Source organism: Leptinotarsa decemlineata, unplaced genomic scaffold (assembly GCF_025532065.1).
Source record: "Leptinotarsa decemlineata unplaced genomic scaffold, Ldec_3_MD MMD2_tig00000690_RagTag_RagTag, whole genome shotgun sequence".
NCBI lineage: Eukaryota > Metazoa > Arthropoda > Insecta > Coleoptera > Chrysomelidae > Leptinotarsa > Leptinotarsa decemlineata.
The window spans coordinates 1141342-1168745 of NW_027412554.1; the positions used below are offsets into that span (position 1 = coordinate 1141342).

At 35.7% G+C, this 27404-nt stretch overlaps 1 protein-coding gene across 1 annotated transcript in view; it reads left to right on the forward strand.

Annotated features, from left to right (window-relative positions):
* BckdhB (Branched chain keto acid dehydrogenase E1 subunit beta) overlaps positions 1-27072 on the forward strand; it is a 127946-nt gene extending 100874 nt beyond the window's left edge. The window contains exons 4-7 of the mRNA XM_074174657.1: positions 3198-3369; positions 20500-20645; positions 21148-21234; positions 26783-27072. Coding sequence (XP_074030758.1) covers positions 3198-3369; positions 20500-20645; positions 21148-21234; positions 26783-26923 — 546 coding nt within the window. The 3' untranslated portion in view covers positions 26924-27072. The remainder of the gene's footprint in view (positions 1-3197; positions 3370-20499; positions 20646-21147; positions 21235-26782) is intronic.
* The last annotated feature ends 332 nt before the right edge of the window (positions 27073-27404 follow it).

A 27404-nucleotide genomic window follows, 5' to 3' on the forward strand; every position in this document is an offset into this window, starting at 1 on the left:
ATTATTGAAAAAGCTGTTGGAAATCAATTCGTGACGAGGGATAGAAGAGAAAGCTGTTACAGTGACATTGCAGGCGTCATGTAAATACCTAAAAGCTGCCGGTGGAATGAAAAAAATTCACACACCATGCATTATTCGATATCGATCGATATCGATCTCGATTATTATGCATACAAAATGGAAATTCCACACCATCGTGGTTTTTATCTGTGACAAATTATCTTCTTCATGTTAAAGACAAGACAAATCAAGGAGAGCCGCTATTAATTCAGATTAAACAATAGTACTAGGAAAACATTTGGTGGTATTAAAAAAAAATAGAGGAACGAAGTCGCATAATTTTGGAGATCTACACTCACGAGAAATATGATCGTCAGCAGAGTTTCAGCACAATTCTCCGTGAACACTTGCGGCTCTGCGGATCATTTTCCAAATGTAATGAATAAAATTGCAACATAAGATCATGAGATCGGTACGAGGATAGTGTTTCCACTTAAAATGTTTTCAAAATATCGCACTTTGACAAAACTCAATATAATGCCCAAAGAAGTTATACACATGAAATTGAATATGTTTCTGAAAAGTTACTCGAACATCTACAAGATGATATCGACATAATGAACATGACAAAATATCTAATCAGAATTTTGATGTGAAGCAAACATTTAAATGAGCTTCAGAATCAGTAATGACTCCTCACTCAATCTCCAGAAATACATACCACGTTGTCTGTGACGAAACTCTGTGATGAAACTTTCTTGATAAATATTCGAATCGTGATACTCGATATCACTGAGAGTTTCATTTACATAGAGGAACAATTCATTCCTGAAGATGAAACGAAAACATGCCATCTCCCGAATAATGCAAGTGCTTCAAATTTTTATGAAATTCGTTATGAAATGGGGGTAAATAGTTGGCTGTTGTCAGAAAACCAGGGATAATATCTACGACTGGATGGGGACTTTCAGAATATCTTAGATTCAACCAGGTACGTATTCTCGGGGAATCACTGCGGAAATATTATTTGGGTTATGCTGGAGATTGCAATGGAATTATTTCGTTGAAGATCTTTTTTGATGATCTCTTCAACGGAATGGATAATCAAAAGCGATGGTAGAAAAGACTTTGGCTATAAGACAGCAGGAGCCTCGCAAGGAAGAGAAGCCGTCACAACCAGTGCTTGCACTTCCCTACATCAGAGGATTATCGGAGAGGATAAGAAGAATTGGTTCCAAATACAACATCCGAACCTGTTTCAGATCCGGTAACACTATCCGTAGCAGCCTCACGAAAACCAGGCCATCAAACGCGGACTGCGATTCCAAGAATTGCATTTGCCGAATACCCTGTGAGTGCGGAAAATCCTATATTGGTGAAACTAAGAGGCCATTGAATGTTCGCATTGCCACATCGAGTGGTCCCAAGCTGAGATCTTGCACAAAGAGGAACATTGGTTCAGGAGAAAATTCAAGGAAACCGCATACATGTTGTCCAACAACGTATTCAGCCAGGCCAGCGTAGAAATACGCAACATATGGAAACCCATCATCAAGCAAATAATGGCCAACTCCCGCCAAAACGGTCATCTCCCAGAGAACCAGTGAAGTGGAAAATGGAAAGCAGGGATAAGTGAAAGTATTTGAACGACCTATAAATAGTCATCTCTGGGAGGAATCAGTCCAGTCATCACCCGAAGACGATTGTAGATATTAACAATCGAAACGTCGTGAACTAACGTGACTTGGAATCTCTATACTTTTTATTTTTATTTTCTTCTTTTTTCATTCCTTTATTTTTATTCTGTTTTTATTTATTCAATTGTTATATTTTTACTTGTAGTTTATTTCACTATTATTTCATTTCAGGTTTATTTTGCTTAATATAATTGTTATTTTCAGCTATTCCTTTTTTAATTATTCCTTTTTAGTTGTTTCAGGGATTTCAAATCATTTTATATAGTAGACAATAGAAGTCCGAACTAGTGAAATTCATCATGAAACATTGTCAGTCACCTTCAAACGAATTATTTGTAATCCATGAAAAAATCAATGATATTGAAATGTATAGATGGAAATAGCAATTATATCAAGCAAAGAATTTCGGAACGAAATTACAATTAAGCAAAATACAAGCAACTGTTGAAAATTGAATAACTGATAAATAAAAATTGAAATATTTTTACTCAAGTTACTTCACGACATTTCGTTCTGTATTCCCATGGTTCCATATTATGAAGGTGTCATCAACGTATAATTCATGAAAATGTCAACGACCCCTTCATAATATGGAACCATGGGAATACATAACTAGACATCTTCCTGAAGCACATCAACAGCGTAAGACTTCCCATCACCTTCACAATAGAGAAGGAAGTCCACAACAAATTGTCATTCTGAGACTGTTTCTCAATTTTCCATTCGGTTTTTTCAATTACAAGGTATCTCTTATTAACTGAAATATCTTCTATAGATGAACATCGGAAAAATGGAGTTCATTTTTTCGATTTTATCCAAAAAAAAACAGGAATGATCAAAATTCCATTAATATGGTTTTCGAGAAATGATCAATTTGAAAAGAAATTGAAGGTAGACGTGAAACCTCTGGTGTAGGATGAATCCGAAACACGTACGGTTTATAAATACAAAAAATCAATACTCTTTTCGACTCGCGTTTCACCAATCAATCGGTGTCTTCAGGAAATGAAGTGTATTTCATTTACTGAAAAAAGGTATGAAATGTACTTCGTCTCTCGAAGACACCAATTTGGTTGATGAAACGCGCGTCGAGAAGAGTGTTGAATTCTGGTATTCGGGAATAATGCGTGATTTTGAATTCAGAAACAATAAAACATCTTTCGAATATTTTCATCCGTTAATCAGCTGTCGCCTCATTCGAATGACAACCCTCAAAAGTTGAAAATTCTCCGAGTGAAAAATCAACGAGGTCTTATATTTCAACATATGATTACTCACAAGGGTTGGACGATAGACAGGGGGATTTATCGTCCGGCTTCTCGGCATAAACAAACGTTTCACCTAGTGGTCTATTGAATATGTGAAACAACTGACACACTCTCAAAAAATGAATTGAAATTGCTAGAGTAACCTTGAAGATAGTTTAAAGTTTGAAGGTTTGAAGTTTTATTTTCTTGAATCAACTTTCTTTGAATACAAGCAACTTTTGGTACTTTTTAGGTAGTTGTTCCAAGAAGTCCCATCAAAGCAAAAGGTCTCTTATTGAGCTGTATCAGGGATAGTGATCCGTGTTTGGTTCTTGAACCAAAAATTTTATACAGAGCAGCCGTAGATGAAGTGCCAGTAGTTGATTACCAGCTACCAATAGGTCGAGCTGATATTTTGGTACAGGGTAAGCACAAAAGTAACATGATATTTGGGAAGCGTGACTTGATAACCAAACTGTAGTTTAGATTAGGAGATTATAGTTGGTACTCGGGTTTTCCCCACCACAATGACGTCATTGCTAGCATTGATTGAAACTGGCTTCACGCGCCCTTGAGCTACGTGCAAGGTCATATGATCTTGAATAAGGGGCTTGCATTTGATATTCTAGCCTGTTTCAGTTACATGCCCTCGAGTTTTGATCTTGACGTGCGTCTGAGGTTTGACCTTGAAGGACGTCTCAGATTTCACCTTGAAAGACGTCCATGAATTATGGTCATGGAATATGATCTTGGACGTGGAGTTTGATTCAGAATATGAAATTTGATCTTGAGAATGAAGAGCCACATTACATATAAAGTAAACTCACGGTGTAACAATGTACAAGTTTTTACTAAGTATACACACGTCTACATACCACGAAGATCCACTAACTTTCCGTTAGCTCTTCAAGTTGGATGCTACCTCACCAGGTATATAGTGTACATGTCTGCATGAAATCATCAATGTGAATTTGAAAGTATTTGAGAGTTATATTCTACAAACCCAAAATTTGGGACACCAAGTCTTTCAACTCTCGAAATGATAAAATAGACAAATCTTCTGGTTTGAATTCCATATTTGATGGATTTTATGATGAATTATCGCTTAGACATCATAATTTCAGAAACGTAATTCAGGTTTACTTTTTCCTCAAGTTTTAATTTTATTGAATAGTACTATTGATTTTGTATTCGAGGTTGGACTTGTGAAAAAGTTATATTACTGGAAGTGAACATCGATAAGTTCAGTGCACTGAGGGGATCTTCATATGTGAACCATCATGAACGTCTGAATGCATCAAGTGGAGGAAGGTGCTGAAGTGTCAGATGTTACTATAGCATATTCATATTTCTCTACTGTCTTGAATGTCATAGGTATGGATTTTCCGGTTGGGCTCAATAATCAGGGAATGGAATGATTTGAGGACAAGAATGATATTACAGTCAATGTTCACGGTTCAGAAAGTATGGATCTTTCATTAAGCACTTTCTATCTTCAAATTGTGTGTGTGAGATATCATCAAATTTTTTTATTCATTTGAAACACCTATTGATGCCATTATATGTGAAATATAACATCCGAAACGTCCTACTTTTTTATTCTGGCGCATAAATCAGGCTGATTCTAACGGATAGCATGATTCATGTTTTTTTTAATTTAAGCCTCAACCGCCAGGGGTTATTGGCTTCATAGTAATTTACATAATATGTTTCTTATATCACATTGACTACAATAAGTTAATCTGAAGTAACTATATTTCATGTAAAAAATTGATGTCTTTCAGAAATTTTATTAGTTTATTGTTTGACTGACCGTTCAGTAACACTTTTAGATCTTCTGTCATTTCATTGGCTAATCTCTTATCTATGTATAGCGGGCACTCCACCAAAAAGTGATTCAAAGTTGTTTCACAGATTTAGCACGTGGGGACTTCTTCTTTCTTGAGGAGATAACTGTGAGTTAGGCGTGTATGTTCAACTCGTAGTCTGGATAGAGTTGTTTGAATGTTTCTCTTCTGAGGTAGATTGCTTCATGGTAGTACTGTTTATTTGATTTCTGAAAGTTTGGTTTTAGAGATGTTCCATTTCGTCTGCCACTTGGATATTACGGCTTTCCTGATGTGCGGTTTTAGATCATTATAATAAATGTTGGGGTGAGTAATTGTGCACTCTTGAAGTTTTGTGGCATCCTTGGCTAGACTATCGGCCTTTTCATTGCTCTCTATTCCGATATGTGAGGGAGCCCAAATAAATTGGATTTGAATGTTGTTTTGGTGAATATTTAATAGTTCTGTTTTGATCTTCATCAGAACCGGATGGCTAGGATAGAGTTGATTCAATGAGGTTACTGCACCCAATGAGTCTATTGTTATTAGACATTGAGGGATGTTATGAAAATTTATGTATTGCAACGCTTCAAGAGTTGCTCTCAATTCTGCAGTGTAGATAGAGGTTGTCGAATATTTATTCAACACTTAGTGATATTTGGAAAGTGGAACTTGTATTTCATTACCCATAATGTTTTCAGTTCATAAATTACGAATAGAACCTCGTTATATATTTTTATTGGGAGCATTGTGATTTGGAAAATCTCAAACGTGATATTATATCACACGGCAAAGTCCGCTAGTGCACACTGGTTTCAGGGCTAACGTTATCAATTCAAACTCTTTGTGAAGAGAAAATATGGATGGATTATAAGTTGAACTAATAAAAGACATAATTTGAAGAGAAATAATTTGAAAACGGCAAGAATTTATTAGAGAAAAGAGTATTCAGATAAAATGAAGAAAAATTACCCAATCGTCGCATTATTCAATGTGCACTGAATCAAGTGAACATTTTCTTCTATAAACTCAACCTTCACTCTCAACCCTTGATTCTTCAAACCGGGCTATCCGTTTATACTCCAGCTCAGCTTTCTGTCGATCTCTTTCGGAAAGAGCTTCTGACTGGCGGACAAGTTCAACCTATTGCCGGGCCATTCTATGCTGTCGATGAAAAATGTCTGCCCGAACTATTTCGCGTGTCTGACAGGCATGTTTGAAGTCATCAGAGCCCTCCAAGAAACAGTGAGCATTTCATCTGAACCGTGTGGTGACTAGTGCATCTATTGTTGGTGGTAGACAGATATTCTCAACGGCAAGTGTCGGGATCGCTTCGATCACTACAAGAGTCGGTGACACAACTGTTGGAGCAGGCATTTACATCAAAAACGGACCGATTCATCTTCAGGTTATAACATTGTCGTTAGTCAGGGAAGCTATAGATTACGCTGTAGACGACCCCTCTCGATATAGGCCCCGACACTCTGTCGAATGAGGCCTCTATGTCCTCCGTTAACAGATGAATAATATCTTCATCCATCTCAACCCAGTCAGGTAGGGGTATACCGCGAAGGGCGGTATGGATGTCTGAGGACTTTCATGCCACCACCAAAAATCAGTTATGACCCATTTGTCCCTCTGACAAAAACCAGCGTAAAGGGTAAGGGAGCAAGGCTTCAGCCTGATCAAAATGACGATGACCATCGCCCAGGTTATAACATTGGCAACATTATTGATGCAGTCACCGAGGAAAGCTTTTTTGATTGCGGCCTTCTTAACATCAATTCTATCATCCACGTTTTTCATGAAGATATCAAACTTTCAACTGACAACTTTAAGCACATACCCATACGGACTATCAGCACTCGAATTCATTATATCAAGATCTGGTTAACTATGAAAATTCATCTGTTGGTGATTTATGTGAAATACTGGGGCCATATACGTTTGTTGCATCTCAACATGGAATGAATGATTTGCTTTATTATTGCTTAATTATTTGCTTTAGGTTCTATTTCACTGGCTAATTCCATCGGGTATGTATTTTGCAAAAAATTAATCATATCAATGAGGGATGATAATTTCAATTCAATATTCGTATGCTCCAACATAGCATTCCAAGATAATTCGGATGCAGTGTAGTAGTGTTCCGGGTCTAATTTATATTTATTTGTACATTTTTCTGGGAAGTTTTCAAAACTTTCACATGATAGCACATACGACTTTGAATACAAATCAAAGTGTTCATTCGATCTCTGAAATTTGAATAACGATCATACAAGTTCAGTCCAAAGATATTCAGTATCTGATATATGATCACCATTTAGTTTATTTCATTTTTGGTTGGAAGTGATAATGATGCAGTTTGTTAATGTCGGTAATAAAGCGATAAGGGAAAATGCTATTTTTGTCTCATCAAATTGAATTTTTCAATTTTTGGAAAATAATTGGCATCATTTGATCCGTTTGAACCGGACATTGAAGGGCAAAGCAAGAGAAACCGTCAAAGCCCTTCTCATTTCCCCGAGAAACGTCTCCAAAATTATCAAGATGCTAAAAATGAATTTTGGTACACCGGAGTGGATAATTTTTCTCTGATAGAAAAGGCAAAGAAATCTAGTAACTTTAAAGAAGACAAGTGGGAGACATGGATTTATTTTTCTTATGTTGTAAATAACATGGTAATCACAATGAAAAACGTCCATTCTCATCTGTATCTATACAATCCAGATCTATTAGCAAATTTGGTAGACAAGCTTCCTACTATGCATGAAAAAAATTCAAGAATCAACGTGATTTGAAAGGAATACCAACATCATTAGGAGCTTTTTCTGAATGGTTTGAAGAAGAGCTCAACTCGATGGCCCCTTTCAGTAATCCTTTTCAAAGAAATGGTCTATCAAGGAATCAGAAGAGAAACTGTCATGATTTGAAAAAGAGATAGTTTTTTGAAGAATAAAACTAGTGAGTGCATTTTTTGTAAAAAGCTAGACCACATATTATCAAAATGTACGAAATTCTCTGAATTATCAGTGAATGAAAGACGAAAGAATGTTCTTAACCTCAAATTTTGTTTCCTCTGACTCAAATTTGGGCATATGTCGATGCGAAATGAAACAAAAACTGTACTACTACGAATCGTACCTGTGCTTCTCAGACGACCAGCTGGGTATATGCCGACTTACGCACTCTTTGATGAAGGATGAACATGTACCATGCTTGAGGAAGACTTAGCTCACAGATTACCACTTCCAGGACCGATTGTTCTCCTCTATTTCCAATGGAGTAATGAAATAACTCACTAGGAAGATCGTTCAAGAATGGTCTCTGTAGATATCGCTGCTTCTAGTAACCCACAAAATTCTTCACGCTGAAACAAGTGAGAATCGTGCAGAATTTGCGACTTCCATCTCAAGAAATAGATGTTGATATTTTGAACAAAAATATCCTTATTTAGACTGTGATCTATTGTTATCAAAAAAAATGCCAAACCGGAGCTGTTGATCGGTCAGGATAATTATGGCCTCATTGTACCGAAAAATATCATACAACCACAATTGCATCAGCCCATTATGTCTCAATGTAAATTTGGATGGACAGTGCATGGTCCTACCAGTGAAACCGAAACATTTCTTTCCCATGTAGCTCTTTGTTTGCGACATTTGAATGATGACAAACTGCATGAAATGGTGACCAGAAAATGTTATCAAATCAATCGAACACAAAAGGGCGGTGTAGATCATGGAAAAAAAGTCGGTAATAATTACGAAATAGGACACTTATGGAAACGTGACAACCCTACTCTACCGCCTAGTAAAACTAATGCCCTGAATTGTCTGTATTGTATGGAACGCAAAATGGACAAGAATGCCAAATTTGCTGAAGAGTATACTGTAAAGATTACTGGGTATCTTCAAAAAGGATACGCCAGGAAGTTACATGCATCTGAAGTACAGAATGATGAAAACAACTGGCATCTTCCACACTTTGGGGTTGCAAATATCAACAAACCTGGAAATATTCGCTTGGTTTTTGATGCTGTGGCAAAATCTCAAGGTGTGAGTCTTAAACGATATCCTTTGCCAAGGTCCTGACTATGTTCCATCTTTGATACGACTGACGATTTTGTATTTATATTGAACCTGAAAAAAATCCTCGATGAAATCTGTGATGGAAAGAAAGTACCAACTAAAAGGGAAGTACTGTGCACGGTTATGTCAGTATTTGATCCGATTGATTTTCTTGCTCCTCTCATGATAAATGCTAGAATTCTGATTCAGAATATATATATATATATATATATATATATATATATATATATATATATATATATATATATCATATTGGTTGAGATCAAGCTATAACAGAAGCACTTTCCTACACCTGACTGAAATGGTTGACCCAATTGAAACATTATACTCCTGTCACTATCAATAGATACCACTTTTCCAATTCTACGTTGATCAACAGAGTTGATTTCCATACATTTTTTAATGCAAGTGATAAGGCATATGCAGCAGTCGCCTTTTTGAGGATGGTCGGTAGCCAAGCGGTTCGGCGTGGGTGCTTTGTTCACTCACTCGAATTGACTGCCGTGTTGGTCGGTGGTTCAAGCCCTAGTCTGAACGATCGATCTTCACTTGCTATCGTCCAACCCGTGTTAGGAATCACACGTTAAAAGGTAAGACCTCGTTAATCCTTAGCTCGCACAAGTTTCGACTTCTGAGGGTTGTCGTTCGTAGGGGTGCGACAGCTGGTTAACGGAAAAACAGATTTAAAAACAGATTTTAATGAAATAACAAACCATCCCGAAATTGGAGTAACAAGGAGCAGTGCTTGCATGTAGAATGGCTAAATGTATACGAAAGGAACTGGAATATGAAATAGATAAAGTTTACTTCTGGACTGACTCGATGGTTATTCAACAAATGTTTATCACTATGTATAAGTTGTTTAATAAAAATCATAGGATGTTAGAATTAGACAGATGAAAAATATATTAACTGACAATTCATTAAATTCGAAATTGTTTGAATACATCTTTGATTTGCTTCAAGTATTTTACAATATGGTTCAGATGGTTTCCAGTTTTGAGCTACTACAAGGTAGTAATCTGAAAAACGAATATTGTTTGAATATTATTTGTATTTCAACATTGATTTTTTTCAATATTTCTACACTATGGGATCAATGGAAAACACAAACTCCACCCATCAAAGATGAATGATTCTCAACAGCTGCCCATTGAATAGGCAAACGCAAATTGAGAAATCTGTCTCTCTTCAACTTTCACTGTAGACAGGCAACCAGATAATAACAGTACTTTTCTTTCTATAAATAACTGTTCACGAGAACCATGTAACAGAAAAATACCTAAAAAACTTCCTCTCGAAATTTAAAGAAAATATTTAACACGATCCGGCCAGAAATATTCCACAGACCCATTGAACAGTTTATAAATCGAAAACAACGAAAACTCGCATATCGCATATATTCGCATATGGCTGTTATACTCACTTTCGACAAAATAACTTTTGCAAAAATGACTTCATTCTAAAGAATTAATTAAACAAATACTGGTAGGAGATTACAGCCTGTTCTAGGCCTCCCCTTATACCATTACGTAATTATCAGCATTGACCTTGACTGAAGTAATGCGGCCTTGGGCTATGTGCATGGAATTTTACCTTGGAGTCAAAGGGTTGGATTGCATATACGGTGAAAAGAGGGTTTGAAATTGTCCTTCATGTGTACTCTGTGCAAGTTTGTTTCGAGTATATCGAGAAGTGGTAGGACGAGATCGCAGCAGCAAATGAATTCATCACGTCCTCCTAGGAAAAGAAGGAGAAAGGTATTTTAAGGTATTTGTGATGTTTCACGTTGACCCACTATGCTACCCTACCTCGAACACTCCCACCTCACTAGTGATAGTAAAGTATGAAGGACTCCCACCACATTCAAAATCATATTGAAGCAGAGTTATAATCTCAAACTTCATTCAGTAATCCAAAGCTTGTGTCAAGAACATTTGAGAACACACTGAGATGGTTGAAAAACGTGCTGAGGTCTTTAGAATGTTGGCTGTTCAGAGGATATTGAGCAAGAAGCCGATATTCAAAATGTCCAGTATTGAAATAAAGAAAGTGACTTGGAAATTGAAAGTGACTCAGAAGATGAGGGGCATCAATCAACCAAATGATTTAGCAGTTGATATGGTGATCTGTAGCTTCCGTCAGCTAAACACGGTCAGCACCATGTCGGATCCAGTCAAGTTGTGCTGTGTCACAGATATATCCGTGCGTATAGAAACTATAACAGAACAATTGGAAAAAATATGCTTCCACTATCTATTGATCTATGTTATAGATTATATGTTGCACTCAGAAATAATGGTGCATTGTATTGGCATGTGAACACTCATGACTACCATTCATTCATACCAACGTCGTGCAAATCATGCAACATGTTACTTACACCGATACAGTATGTTCATACGTGTCTAGTATGTAATCATACTGAACCTTTGCGACACTGAAATAACTGCAAAGTAAAGAACAGCCCTTTTCAGGACTACCAGAAAAAATAAATACATATCTGATATAGATGCTGCTGATAAATGTCAATGCTTGTTTCAAGCGACAGTTCCAAATAGTATCGATAGTTTGAAATATTGTTCCTCCAGGAAGGATCTTCAGATTGAAATGTATGCACGAGAGCTTTTCAAACTATTTTCGAATAATGCCATGTTGGTAAAGAAACTACATCTCACTATTCTATTTGATAAAATCGAGTCACAATTGTGATCACTCAAGACTCTAGGAGTAATTAGTGAAGGTGGAATTTCTCTTGCTACTCAGGGTTTTGGTTAACACTCGACTCATAAATGTCCCAAACGAGGTAAACCAACATTATGTTTTTCAGATCTGAATCAGCAGTCCAATATACCTTTAGCGACTGTTTTGATGAACCACAATACTGTCAAATGTAATTTCTGTTTCAAGGCCCAAAAATATAAACTAGAACAAAATTGACAAATGATCGAGTAAAACAGTTTGTTTCAGATTTCTAAAAACCGTACATTCTTCAAAAAAGTGTCTAGGTCGTTTCAGATGTTTAATCAATAGCAAAATCACATGTTGTTTTGATGTGTTTGAAATTTAAATCAAATGAATTCAATTCCTACCAGAAACCCTAAAATCAAGATGAGAGAAAAAGTTAAGTGATATCTATGAATCACGTTTTGACATAATTTGCAGTGCGAATTATTGGTTGTAGGAACTTCACTAGGGTGGACGCTAATGGATAAACTTTCATATCACAAAAATGATATTGGCAAAATAGCAAATTCTTGGACTTATCTTCTAGTCAAAGGCCTCTCTTTAACGAATTTATGGGCGCACGACATGTTAGACATGTTAGACATTGAGCAAGGCCATCCCTTGCTCAATCAATGAGTCCCAAAGGAGCCAACTTTTATCGACCGTATACCTTCAATTTTGACGAAATTTTTTAAAAAAATTTCTGCCACTTCTAACATAGTGTTTTAAGTCTCCTATGGATTGACTGAAATGGACGAGATATAATTTATCGTAATTGTAGAGTGATATTCGGTGTAACGTGTTGTCCATTTTCGCTCGGAGCATCCCTTGAATATTATCTCAGTACCACTCTCGAAAAATATTCTAATTTCACCACTTTGTACAAAGGGGGAAACAGTTTTGAACGGTTAGCAACTGTGCGACCAGCCTTTCCAATGATAAATCTTTACGATCATCCATTCGAGAAGCGAGTACAATTTTAGAGAAAGTTCGAGTTGCGAGGGTGGGAGTCTACACGAACAGAGGGTGATCACCCTAAGATTTCATTACTTGGATTGATTTGGAATCCATCATCAGATTCCCGAAAAATCAATGAATATACTGTAATAAATTCGAATGAGCAAGTTGTTACTGAATATGTAATTCCTTCTATGACCTAGAAATTTCTCGATACTATTCACTTTTTCAGCAACTTTGTTTTCTGAGATGTTACTATAGTCGCTTCGAAAAACCAACTCTACTGGAATGAACCGGTAGATGATGAATCTTGAAACTCCTTTACGAGCTGGATAGTGAAAATATCCCATTCGGAAAATATGAAATTCCCAGATGGGAACATTAGTAGTAAATTGAGTGCAAGAAATTCGTGGATTGATTGATACTGAATCTTGGCGCCATATCCCAGATGCATTGAATCCAGCGGATCTTTTTTCACGAGACTATTCTCCTCGTCATTTGTATGGGTCAAAATGGTAAGAGGGGCCGCGTAGCTGTATGGATCATCAACTTCTTGGCCACATGAACAAATCATGTAGGAAGAGAAAGATATTATCGGAGAAAAAAATAAATCGTTGATTACAACAATGCTCAATCACAGTTCGGATGAATGGCACTTCGGATTTATTTCAAAATACCACAAAACAATCCGATTAGTGGCATGGATTTATCGTTTTGTTCACAAAACTTAACAAAAAAGATTATTTGAGCGTTGCAGCATTAGATAAAGCTGAAATATTCATTATTCGTTATATTCAGAATGGAAGTTTCATGACATACATTATTACAATCTCAACTATCTATGTCCATTCAAAAACGATAGAGGTATCAGTCATGTCGAAAGCAGAATTCGATCTGTCATAAAAAATATTTATCGCCCGTATAACGCGAAAAAATTTCAAAATCCAACTCCTTCGCTTCCATTAGATAGAGTGCGGAATGCAAAAGCATTTGAAATCACGGGTGTAGACTTTGTTACACTGTTTGATATGAAATCGGGCGAGAAGCAGTAGATTTGTCTATTCACGTGTGCGGTATACTGTGCTACAGGAACTGGCTACCACTTTTTCCACCCACTGAATGATTTAAGTTTCGAAGCAGTTCATGGCGCGATGTGGTCGACTTAGTAGAATATACGGTGATAACGGGCCCAACTTTGGGAGCGCTGAAAACGCATTCAATGCCGTATAGATTGAAAACTTATTTCAGACCATACAACGATGCAGCGAATTTATTGGATTAATTAATTGAATCAAATTAGTAAATTAGTTGAATTAAGTCTACAGCAGCTTGGTGGGGAGGTTTTTGGAATGGCTTGTAGGAATATTGAAACAACTACTCCGGAGAATACTTGGTCGTTATTTCTCGAACTATGAACAATGACTATTTGAAAATATGGAATCTCGCCGAAAACTTCACTGCTCCACCTTATATCATAAAATAATCAGTACCCAAACTCCCTCCTACCTTCATCGAAAGAATGTGTTCCGCACTGACGTTCACAATCTTAATATAAGATCGAAAGGTACTATAACACCACCAATCCATAAATCATCATAGTTTGAGAGAAGTTTTTCCTATAATGTATCGATCACTTACAATGCTATTCCAAATGATTTTAAGAATATGAAACTCTCTTCCTTTAGAAAAAATTTGTTTGAATTTATGAAATCCTCTAATATCTAGAAAGCGGTTATTTGAATCAGCACATATATCTATAGTTTCATTCAATTTGAATTAGTCATCTGCGATCTTTTGTTCTGTTTATCCAAAGGTTGAGTGGAAGACCATCTTTGTGCACTCCAGCTGCTCAAGATGAACTCCGCCTTTTCAGTTTGCATAGGAAATGTTGTAGCGTATTTTATAATCCTGTGTTCTACTGAATGAAGAATATTATTATTATTATTATTATTATTTTGTGATTGTGAGACAGCAGTCAATCCAAGCCTCCCCCCCCTTACTCACCACATGACCTAACTCTTCTGACTCCTGGCAACACGAAGTACCTGAGCGTTGCTATAGAAACAACTTACAATAAGAAAATGCGACACCAACAAAAATTACGGGAGAATTTGAGATATTTTCGAAATGAATATATAGGACATTTGAAGTTGATGAAGAACCAAAAACTACTGCGGCAAGTTAAAGTAGTTGGAAAGGAAAATAATGAACGCCTCGATTGGCTTTCAGGGTATATCACCCAACTCATTCCATCCATTGAAATCTATCGATGACATCGCAGGCACTAATAACATATGCGATGCAGTATCGTCAACAAGAGATTTGAGAGATTGTTAATTAGGTACTTTCAGAAGTTAGGAGTGGTCAGTTGGTGTCAGTTGATTTTTGTACATTTTTGTTCAACCTGAATGTTATCCGTAAGTGTTTTGCGGTTCTCAAACGATTTTCGAAACCGTGTTTGAGTTGAGACCGAAAAACTTGAGATTCGTGGATGAGCGAGTAAATTATTGTATCGAATCAGTGACACTCACTATATGAGAATAGTTCCATTATTCAAGAATACTATTGGCTATTCGGTGCTTCTCACTTCCTAGAGAATTTGGATATCTGTAAACAGAAATGATGTCGAGTAGAAAATAGTCTATACTTGATGAATTGTAAGTAGATGTTATTTTGAACACGTACCACATGGAGTATTAGTTATAGTGCAAATTGATTTTTTGGTAGTTAATGTTTGAATGTTGAGTGTGTTTAAGATGAAGCTTTCATTACTGACTTGTTGATATATAAATGGTCAATCACACTATTTGGGTGACCATCATGTGAACTTGCTTTGTATGGAGATATTCGGACTAGTCAGTCCTACTGTGAATTCATTTGATTTCAAGTCGAAATGAACTAGGAATCAAACGTTTCAAGTCAATATCTTCATTTTTATAACTTTTCAAATTATTTTCAATGTCAAAATCGTCTTTTTTATAAACAAACCATGATCAATTATTTGAACATACTAAGTGAACAAAATTAATTTGAAGTAACAGGAGCCTTTCTGCAGATTTTCATTAGACAAGTTGGCCATGAAACTATTTCGAGTGATGAATTTTCAACCTTTGTTGGGATGGAGCTTTCTTTCTTGGGTTGTCAGTTACCACTTTGTAGTTAATGTGAATGCGAAAGATTAGGTTCACATGTAGGAGATACTGTAGTTGTAGGTTTCGAGATAGTTGACTTGCAGGTGGTTTGCTACTCGTGCTTTCAGTCTCTCATTCTTCTGTATAGCAGCGAAACGATCAACAGATCTGGTGGTGGATAGTCACTTCTATCTTCTCCAAAGAAAAGAGCCAACAACAGCTCATGATCACTAACCTAATTAGATGTTTAGGTAGTTATTGGTTTACAAATATGCAAGTATTAGGCGCCTTGGGCCTTTGGAATTCTTCTGAGCAGTTTGCAATAGTACAATAGTAGCAAATCACAATCAAAATTCCGACACTTATTCAGAGTCCATATTGTTTTTTTGATTATCTGTATTCATTTTACAGTTAGGTATACGAATAGACGTCAACACGTACTTTTATCAATTCGTTTAATCACAGAGTTGTTTTTCATAGTGATTGAAGTAGAGTGCGAAGTGAGGTACAGAGATATTTATATCTACTTTCAGTAATGTCAAACTTAGAATCGGTAGACTTCCTGTATTTGAATGGGATATAAGTTTGAACCGATATCTATTCTATGTGTGAAGAAAACATTTTTAAGAGAGTCTTTCAGTGCCTGGATTCGCCTAAGGAGACACAGTGGTATTGTGAGTGAAATTTTTCATCCTTCAGGATAAATTTCAACTTTCGAGATATTTATACAGTGTCACCATTAAAGTGCTCACCATATGGGAAACTTTTTTTTCGAAAAGTTTCAATGAAGTTTAACTTCGGTATTTGTTCGTGCTTTAAATTTAACTTCAAATGATGCGGTCAACTGCGACCCACTGACGTTCAGTGTTTGTCAAATTCACCTTTTTTTTTGAAAAAAATTGAAAAAATGCATTTCTAGATCGAATTTAATACAAAGTTACTTGAAAAAGTTGTGTCTACGGCAATTTTATATCCATATGCCAAATTTTATGCAACTGGAATGAAGTTAACGTTTTGCTTATTTTTGATAGATATCCCCTTTATTTAAAAAAAAAAGTTCGGGTAATTGTCATTTATTCATGTATACATAACCAACTCATCATGGAGTTCAACTTTTCTGATAAATTTTTACTCATACGGAAAATTTTAGAGGGAAATTAAAAATGAGATATAAAATTTTAACATGTCTGGTGCAAAGTTTCAATCACTTGGCTATTTTCTCAAACAAACGTCAGTACCTTCAAGTTTGAAAAAGCAGACACAACTCAAAAACTGCAATAAGTAATAATGAAATTACTAGAGTTGAAATTACATTAAAATTGCAATATTCAGTATTTACAGATTATTTATAAACACTAACTAGGGCGGTAAGAATGCTTAATCACGTTGAATAACATTTTTAAGTAGATCTTGACAAACAAAATGCATGCTATGGTAGTGTCAAGTTCTTGATTTACTTGTCAAATTTTTAACAGTTATTGTTGCAATAATGTTGTCTCTTCAGGAAAGAACAGAAATAGTTTTAATATGTGGTGAAACACCATACCGGCAAGTAGCTAACATTTTTAATGAATGGCATCCAGGAAAAAATGTCAAGGATAATGTCGAAATTCAGAGAAACAGGATCCGTAGCAAATCAGTTCAAGAAAAAGCACACTCCAAGTAAATATGATGAGGAGGCCCAACTTAACATTTGTTTAAAAGTTATTTAATCGATAATATAAAAAATACCGATTACAAGAGAGAAAGTGTTAGAAAAATTTTATTAAAGAATAAATTTTGGCCTTCCAAGCCAAAATTTATTAACACATTAAAAGAACAAGATTTTGATGTCCGTTTGGGGTTTTCATTCTGGTTTCAAGGAGAGAGAGAGAAGAAAATGTAAAGTTTCCGTATAAAATTTCATGGACAGATGAGGCAACGTTAAGTACTCAAAATTGCCGATGGTGGGCCCAAGAAAATTCCAATTTCACAGTTGCATGTGGTGATCAGTATTCCTTCAAAACTATTGTATGGTGTGGGATACTTAACGACCAAATAATTGGCCATTTTTCTTTAGGGAAAATTTATTATCCGTCGGTTATCTCAACCTTTTAAAGAATGAGGTTAGTGAAGTTTTAGATGATATGCCTTTAAATATTAAATACGACCTATGGTATCAGCTTGATGGCGCACCAATACATCAAACGGTTGCAGAAAAACAGTCCCTCCTACAAATGTTCAGAGGTAAAGTTATTGGACGAAATTGGGAACATTATCGGCCACCTAGATCACCCGACTCGACACCTTTAGAATTTTTTTTGTGGGGTTACCTGAAACAAAAAGTGTACCAAAGTAGAACATTTACTGACATACAACATCTGGAAAATACCATTCGCGAGTGCTGTGCAAATATAAATCCCCGATTTATTAAAAATGCAGTTACAGATGTCAGTAGAAGGACCATAATTTGTATTGAACGTGGAGGACGACATACTGAAATGTAGGCTATAAGTGTTTGACAACCCCATTAAAATCAATAAGTAATTTTTTGTACCCATTTGTATTTTTGTATAATATTATTGTTGCTTAAAATTTATAATAATAATAATAGTTCTATCGAAATTATTCGCATTTTTTAGTTGACTCTGCTTTTTCGAAATCAAAGGTTCATTTAAGAAAATAGTCAAGTGATTGAAACTTTGCACCAGTCATGTCAAAATTTTTATAGCAAATTTTTAATTTCTCTCTAAAAATGTCCGTATGAGTAAAAATGTATCAGAAAAGTTAAACTCCATGATGAGTTTGTAATGTATACATGAATAAATGACAATTAACCGAACTTGCTTTTTAAAATAAAGGGGATATCTGTCAAAAATAAGCAAAACGTTAACTTTATCCTAGTTACATGAAATTTGGCATATGGATATAAAATTGCCGTAGACACAACTTTTTCAAGTAACTTTTTGTTAAATTCGATCTAGAAATGCACTTTTTGAATTTTTTTCAAAAAAAAGGTATATTTGACAAACACTGAACGTCAGTGGGTCGCAGTTGGCCGCATTATTTTAAGTTAAATTTAAAGAACAAACAAGTGCCAAAGTTAAACTTCATTGAAACATTTCGAAAAAAAAGTTTCCCGTATGGTGCGCACTTTAATGGTGACACTGTGGATATTAATTCAAAAGCGGATTAAATAAAATAATATTCTGAATTCGTTAATTTCAACTAATCGTAGAGTCATCAAAATATTTGTACAATAGTATATTTTGTTTAGTGTACTACTAGGTGAAAGCATACATGCATGAAAACAGCTGGAAGCATAAAAGCAGAAATGAACTGAACACAACAAATGTATCAACAAATTGAAAACTTGGACAAAATCGACAGAGTTTATGAACGTTAAGTACATTGAATATTCAAGAGTTTTATAGTACGCGACAGGAAAATTGTCCTAAACGTGTGTGGTTGCACTGTAACAGGTCTGAGGTGGCGGCTGCCGGGGTCCAGGATCTCAAGATTTTGAGAAGTTTAGTTAGAGGAATGTAAGAAAAGCCATAAGTTTTTCTATGGTTTTTTGAAAAAAGCATTCATATCAGAAGTTGTGAAATTATGTGCATTGAACCCTAGGGTGAGACTCTGCATTTTGTTACTTTCCCTATAGATAGGAACCATTGGAAAGAGTAGAAAATTTCAGAACTTCGAAAAGTGACAGTTGAAATTCAATATTGAATATATTATTTTTCAACCTTCATTGATTCCAATATTAGGAAAGCAAAACCTTTTTGAAATTCTCATATGAACAGTATTTCTTGTTCTATTGATATACTTGAATTGACTCCTATCTCAGTGTAATTAAATAGGTCTATTATGAAAAGTATTGAAAAGAGGTACAATATTTCTAGAAACTGGAGTGTGACATCAGTCGGATCTTCTTGAATTGAAGTCGGGAGTGCCATGAGGTTCAATTCTAGATCCACTCCTTTTTTCTATCTACACCAGCTAGCTCGTTAACTTCCTTACATATTGTTCTTCCCATCTATATGCAGACGATACCCAGATCTATGTCTCTTTCAAACCTGAAGATGCTGAACTTTACTGACTCAGTGTACGGTCCTTTCTAATGAAAACATATGAGATCCAGAAGATTCAGAATTTCTGTTTACGTCTCATTCATGAAGTTCGAAGACAAGAAAGTATTTCCAACAAATTGGTTGTAATCGGTTGGTTGACTGTTAATGCGCATGCATCGTGCTTATTTCACAGAATAATCATGACAAAGATTCCGATTTACTTATATGAAAAAAAAGTTGGGAACCACTGCTCATACAAGCGATATACGATCAAAAGGTCTATTCACTCCACCAATTCACTATGATGAATTTCTCAAACGTTTATTCAGTTACTAAATTGGTTACGTGTACAACGGTTTACAAAAAAAAATTAAAAAAATCATTGTGATTAGTTTATTGGGATCGAAAAAAAAATTATATGTTTTCGGATGTTTGAGTTGTTGAAAGTCCCTGTTATTGTTTTTTCAAATCTTCTGTATTCTACGCATTTTCCATAATGTTTTGTGAGGTTAAGTGGTAGAACAAATCAGTAATATTGAATTAATAATTTGAACTTTGTCCTTGATGTCAGGCCTTGGGATTGGAATTGATTTTCCAAATGTAAAAAAATATATATGTATGCTAGGTTGGCCAGAATGAAGACACATTATTATTATCATTACATGATTCCTGTCTATGATCTATTTTTTTTCATTTGTGTTTCAGTACAACTGTATAAGTTGATTATGATTTTTTCGAATTATCAACTTATTCGTTCTTTATCATTTCCAGGAAGTGATGTCACTCTTATAGGCTGGGGCACACAAGTGCATGTTCTTAAAGAAGTTGCGGAGTTAGCGAAAAAACAGTTTCAGATTTCTTGTGAAGTCATTGATCTTGTATCTATACTGCCATGGGATGTGGATACCATATGTAAGGTAAATATATACATTGAAAAAAAATACAATAATGCATCAGATATTTCAAATTTTAGTAAGTAACAACATATATCATGCAAATGATATCTGAAACGTGATTGCATAACCAAGCCTCTGAGGTTTCTATTGAAAAATGCCATGTTGGGAAGTCATAATTGACAACTTTCCACAATACAATAACTGATAAGGGTTATCTAGCCCTATGCAATATCTTGTGTACGAACTCGATATATTAATTATAATTATGAGTGATTTCAATAATTGTATTTTATGAGGAAATTCGAAATTCTCATTAAGAAATATTGGAAAGTTATATTTTCATCATTTGTGACGAGAAATACACCCACAATAAATTTCATTTTGAAACCGAGTACTTCAAATTGATGAGCGGATTCTGGGCCTTTGAGTTAGCAGATACGCAAGGGAAAAACAATTGTCCAATCCAATAAAGTCTAAGCCTACCCAGCGAAACAAGTTACTAATTTCGATTGGTCTTTTTCAGTCGGTGAAAAAAACGAAAAGAGTACTCATCGCACACGAGGCACCTTTAACTAGTGGTTTTGGAGCTGAAATTGCTGCAACCATACAGGTAATTCGAAATAATTGTGTTTTTATTATAATGATGATTAAACCGCAATTCGAAAGAAAAATATTCACAGAACTCTTTAGACTAAGATCCCATCTTAATTTAATGGGAATATTCATCAGTTTTTTGGTATGAACTCCTGTAGATGCTGAATGATTCGACTTTCCAAAGAAATCGAAGGATCCAACCACACCTTTTCCCATGTTTCGATAGATGGTATAGAATATAGAAGAACTAACTATTAGTTTTTTATAACGAAGTTTCGGACTTTCTACTTCTTCATTATCAATCGAGAAATGTGGAAAACTTTCTTTGGAACTTTCTTCGCAAGTTTTCCATATCTTCATATGTTTAATGATGGAGAAGTAGGAAGCCGATAAAAGCTTCTCTTCCAAAAATTATAAGAATCATTCAATCTCAAAATCAGAAAGATGGAATACAGAAGGTTCAGAGTTGAAGATACTCATACGAAAGTCCACAATAAATAATGGCTTCTTATGATCAACTTGTCATGTTTAATAAAAAAACAATTACACAAAAAATATTTTTTCAGGAAAAAAAGCATGAGAAAATCGCACATATAGTGAAAAATAGGTTTCAAAGTCTCATGAAATGGTGTTGGTTAAGAGTATTTCAAAAGCATTTCAATCAATAATTCACTCTATGATATGATTTGAGGTGCTCTAATATTTTTTTTTTGTATATTGATATGTCAATTTTGAATGTACAGTGTGTCTGTCTTCTGTTATTTTTAGAGTAGAAATATGTGAATTTCAAGATCAGTAGATGTAGCGACGATAAGTCTGAATCTTGTGTAGGGTTGAAATGAGTGACATAAACTGCTCGCCAGGGTATTGGGAGACAATATGGGCCTAACATTCCAACGGAATTAGGACATCAATTTTACTACCATTACAGATTTTTGCTCGAACATTTTCGTTTCTGAAAAATCACTTTGTCATCAGTATTGGTAGTAGAATTGAAAATTCCAGTTATCAGGTTCATCCATCATTGGAAATGCTGTGTTGCAAATAATTCGATTAAAAAATTCACAACTCACCCCAAAAAAATGTCGCAAGTTCCTTTCTTCCATCCAATACGTTGGCAGTTAGGGAAAATAGGACGGTAAAGTAGGAAAATTAAGGAAATATGAACTCTAATCGAAAGATCTTCCAAAAATTGTTCCCAAACAAAGAAATAACTGAATTCAAATGTATCACGAAGCAATGAAACAATAATAGTAATATATAATGAGCTCAAGAAACATACTACTCTTTCGTACCAATACGGTTCGTTTTCCTTTTAAAAAATGCGCGGTTGCCGAACTATATAATTTGTACCTGTATTTACAAACTTCGAACGAAAAGGAACATACTGTGCTCTAATATAGATTTTGTTATATGTTGATATGTCAATATTGAATATACAGTGTGTCCCACTACTCGTGTGAATAACCCCGTATCTTCACTGATTATAGGATTAGTGGATATACCGGCAACGAGTCTAAATTTTGCCTAGTGTCGATCTGAGCGACATACACTGCTCGCCAAGGGCGATGGATTCAACCAGTTTTGCGAAAAATAGTACATATTTGGAAATGTCATGCTCGTATGCTGAATATTCCAACGGATTCGCAATAAGGACAACAGTTCACTCATCAATAGAAATTGAATTTCCGGGTAGCATTATATGCATCCCAACCGAATAATCACCAGTATGCTTATCAAACCGGAAAATCGATAGATTCAGCATTAAATAACCTCGTTGAGAAAATCTCCCAATCCCTTGTCAACAAGGAGATTGCGGTTGCTGTATTTCTTGATATTGAAGGAGCATTTGACAATGCAATGTATAGAATCGACCATAACTGGCTGGATCTATGCCATGCTAGTAAACAGAACTGCAACTACGACTCTTCAACGAGAGGCTATCAGGTTCAGGGTCACCAGGGGCTGCCCCCAAGGTGGGGTACTCCTGGTGGATGCTCCTGGTGATACCCTCGACAGAAGGAAAGTTGATCTGCAAGCTTATGCAGATGACCTTGTCATCCTGGCAAGGTCCACGTCGGGAAGGGTAGCTTGTAATATTCTCCAAAGCGCGTTGGACGTCATTCACAGTTGGTGCCTGAGGGAACAGATGTCTGTCAACCCCAGCGGAACTGTGTTAATCCCCTTCACCAAGAGGAGAAAATTGGACGATCTAACGCAACTTTCCCTCAATGGTGTGGTCATTCAATTTGGAACGGAGGTGAAATACCTTGGCATTGTCTTGACGTCCTGGAACGCTCACTTGGAAAAAGTTTTACACAAAGCCAGACTGTCTCTATGGACAGTCAAAGGATTTGTGGTAAAACTTTGGGTATAGGTCCCAAACAAATCCATTGGATTTATGTGATGATTGTCAGACCAATGATCACTTATGGTGCAATTGCTTGGTGGTCGAAGGCTTCACAGAAAACGGCCCAAGCGAAGCTCTCTGACTTAAAGAGACAGGCTTGTCTGGCTATCAGTGGTGCCACCCTGTCAGCGGCAATGAAGATACTTCTAGATCTACCTCCTCTCCATATTTTTCTGGAGAGAGCATACAGACTTGTGCACATTGCCAATTGCATGAATAAATTCAATGCAGAGTGCAACAGACTGTTAGTTGGCATTGGAAGTTCCAGCATTCTGGAAATGACCTCTGATTTTATGCCTCCAACTGTCAACTGCGAACTGCCTCATAAAGTACTATTCCCGAGTAGAGAGGACTGGTTCACAGATGGATCAAGAACACCTTCCGTTTCTGGTGCAGGTGTTTCTAGTCGCAAACCCAGGACAGAGTTATCTACCTGCCTAGAAACTTATGCTACTGTATTTCAAGCAGAAATTTATGCTATTGAATTGTGTGTGGTGAGATTGGATGAATCCAACCCCACTCACAAGTCAATAAAAATATCCTCGAACAGTCAAGCGGAGTTGGAAGCTCTTGGCTCCTACCGAGCAAACTGCCAAAATCGCCTTTCCTCGATAGGAAGACCTAACAGATTGTCTCTAGTGTGGATTCTTGGCCATATGGGCTTTTAAGGCAATGAAGCTGCTGACTCTCTTGCAAAGGAGGGTGCTGCAAGTGGCTTCATCTGACCAGAACCTGTCATAAGCATCCCTTTGTGCTTTGGCAAACAAACAATGAACACGTGGATGTCAAGAAGATTTAGGGACTTCTGGCAGAATCTTCCAGAATTGGCTCACTCCAAGGCTTTTATTCACCCTTCGTAGCTTGATACCAAACAGTTGTTGAATCATCATAATATGCAGAGACTTGGACTGTCGGAAGACAGTGTGTGTCGCCTCTGTCTGGAAAATGATGAAACAGCAGAGCATATACTTTGGGCCTGCCCCGCTGGGGATCGAATCAGGTACTTAGAATTCGGCAGATAGGTACTCTCATCATCTGACCTGAAAGACCACTCACCATACAAACTAATCGGCTTCGTTAAGAAGCTGGTTTTATTTGGCAGGGTGTAAATAGGTGTGAGCCACAATAAACCCTTGTGGGTTGCGGTGGAGGGTCGAATAGACCCACTCATCTTAGACCTACCTACCTACCTATATATATTTTGTTATATGTAGATATGTCGATGTTGAATATACGGCGTGTCTCACTTCTTATTGAAAAACCGCTGTATTTTCTATATTTTGGAGTCAGGAAAGTTATTTCGTCTCTCAATGTCGATAAAAGGGGAAATGTTCATTTTGTAAGTAGAATTCGAACATAGTATTAGTTAGGTTTCATCTTCCCATTATTTTCGGAAAGTCAACTTTTTTGTGGCAAAAAATCCAGTAGTCCAAAACTATTTCCAAGTTGTACTTTCAAAATCACGTTTTCAATGCAAAAATACAATCAATTTCAATAAATTTCAGTGTAGAGAATTTAACTTTTGTGCATTGTAAAAAATTTCTTTACAAGCGAACACATATTTCTATGCTCCTTCTATTATTTTTTAACTCTTTTCATTTCTATAGGTGTGGCTTCTTTGCATGCTTGTATATTTCTTGCACGGAGATCTACGCTATTGTCTGGAATATCCATATAAACTTCACGTTTCCCTTAAGTGAAAATTATGTTGAGATAGATCTGGGGATCATGGTGACCATACTTCGAGGAGACTATTGGTTTCTATTCATTTCATTTCTAGGTTTTTTCTAGCCAAACCTTTGATATGCAACTATTGTGAACTGATGATCATTCAACTGAAAATGGGATTATTTATCTTATTTAGGTGTAGTTCTTCCTACACATCAGAAAATGCATTTTCGAGGAAATCAACGGATAGTGGTCCGTTTAGATTTTGATCGAAAAAAAAGCAATGTGTTTTGTCGTATACAAAACACATTGCGGCTCTATTGAGCGGAAATTTTTTGAAAATAATTCATGGATCAGCTTGATGTGTCGTCATAATAGTATCTTCGTCGATATGTTCTATCGAGATTCTTCTGTCCTTTGTTATTTGGCCGGGACTTATGGAGATATTATATATTATTATACGATCAGACCTCACGCCTTCACAAACAATTGAAATAAATTCAAATTTTTTCTTTAAGTGACCGACGATGTTGAACTTTGTTAATCAAATTAAGCTGATATCAGTCAAAATAGAAACTTCAGAAATATTAAAATATGAACAGGAATAAAAGCACTGAGAGCTGTCATGGCAGTTGACACAACGAGATATTCAAACGATATTGTCAAGTTGACTGTAAAAATCAGTGAGTAACTGTTCTTGATAGTGATCTCAGGGAACCCGTTGATTTTTATTTATTGAATCGGATATAATTCAGCTCCTTCAAATGATTTCAGTCATCCATTCAATAATTACGTAAAAATATATAAATTTTAGTGGTTTGCCGAATTAGAATATTTATTTAAAAATAACGGCTATTGTGGTGTTGCAATATGTAGGTACCTACTCCAGTTCCGGTTGGGAAAATGTATTCTCAATTCACAAAGTTCTACTTATCTATATTCCGTATCTTCTACGGAAGATACGGAAGTGTTTCCAAGAGAAGTGAGACTAATTGGTTTTCAGTTATCAGTTTCTCAGCGAAAACCTGTATTGACATGAAAATTTATATTTTTTTTTTCACAAAACTGTGTGATTTCGTCTCTCCTGGCGAGCCGTGTATATTCATATTCAGGCCCGTTGCCAGTATATCTACCGATTCTGAAATATTTACATAGTTCTACTCCAGTAATTACGGATGAGAAGTGAGACGAATTGGTTTCATCAGAAATTTTAAAAAAGAAATCTGTACTGGTAGTAGAACTGATATCCTGATTTTGAATTTATTGGAATTTGGAGCCTATATATTTTCGCGAAATATAATTTCGAATTTTTTTTCCACATATTATTCAGTTCTTTGGAAAGACAGATATACTGGAAAATTACTATTTTCTACGGAAAAAATTATGATCGTTTCTGGATTCCATTTGACAAAAATCAAAATTGAGATATAAAATTTCATTACCACATATTGCCATTATTGAATTCTAACTGTAATTTTTTTTTCAGGAAGAATGTTTCTTACATCTTGAAGCTCCTATTGCTCGCGTCACGGGATTTGATACACCGTTTCCTCATATTTTCGAACCATTTTACTTGCCAGATAAGTGGAGGTGTTTAGGAAAGATAAAAGAATTAATCAATTATTGAATAAGTTATGTTTATTCAGCCAGATTTGATTATTTTTATGGATTTAAAGAAAATGCTTTTATATTATTCCAACCGACCTATGATTGTGATCAAATGTCATTTGTATGAAATTATTTGATATTTCATTATGAGCAAAACAACTATTTTCACAGTTCAATTTCACTTATACCTACTCTTAGTGAAATTATTGAATTAATAGTCAAACTATTATACATTGATGAAACAGGTACAAGTAAGAACTTAACAAAAAATAAATAATAGTTGCACAAAGAAAATTTCCTTCAGTTATCTTAAAGGTGCGATTTTGTTCCATCCTTTCTATAAAAGAGGACGTATGCTTCTCCACTCACAACCGATTTTGGTGAAATTGGTGACACATGTGAATCGTTGTATTTGTGCCACGCGCTAGTATGCAGGTGTCTGCAGTATGCTGTATAATGCCCTCTGTAAGTAGTCCCACTGTGAATTAAAAGTGCATATA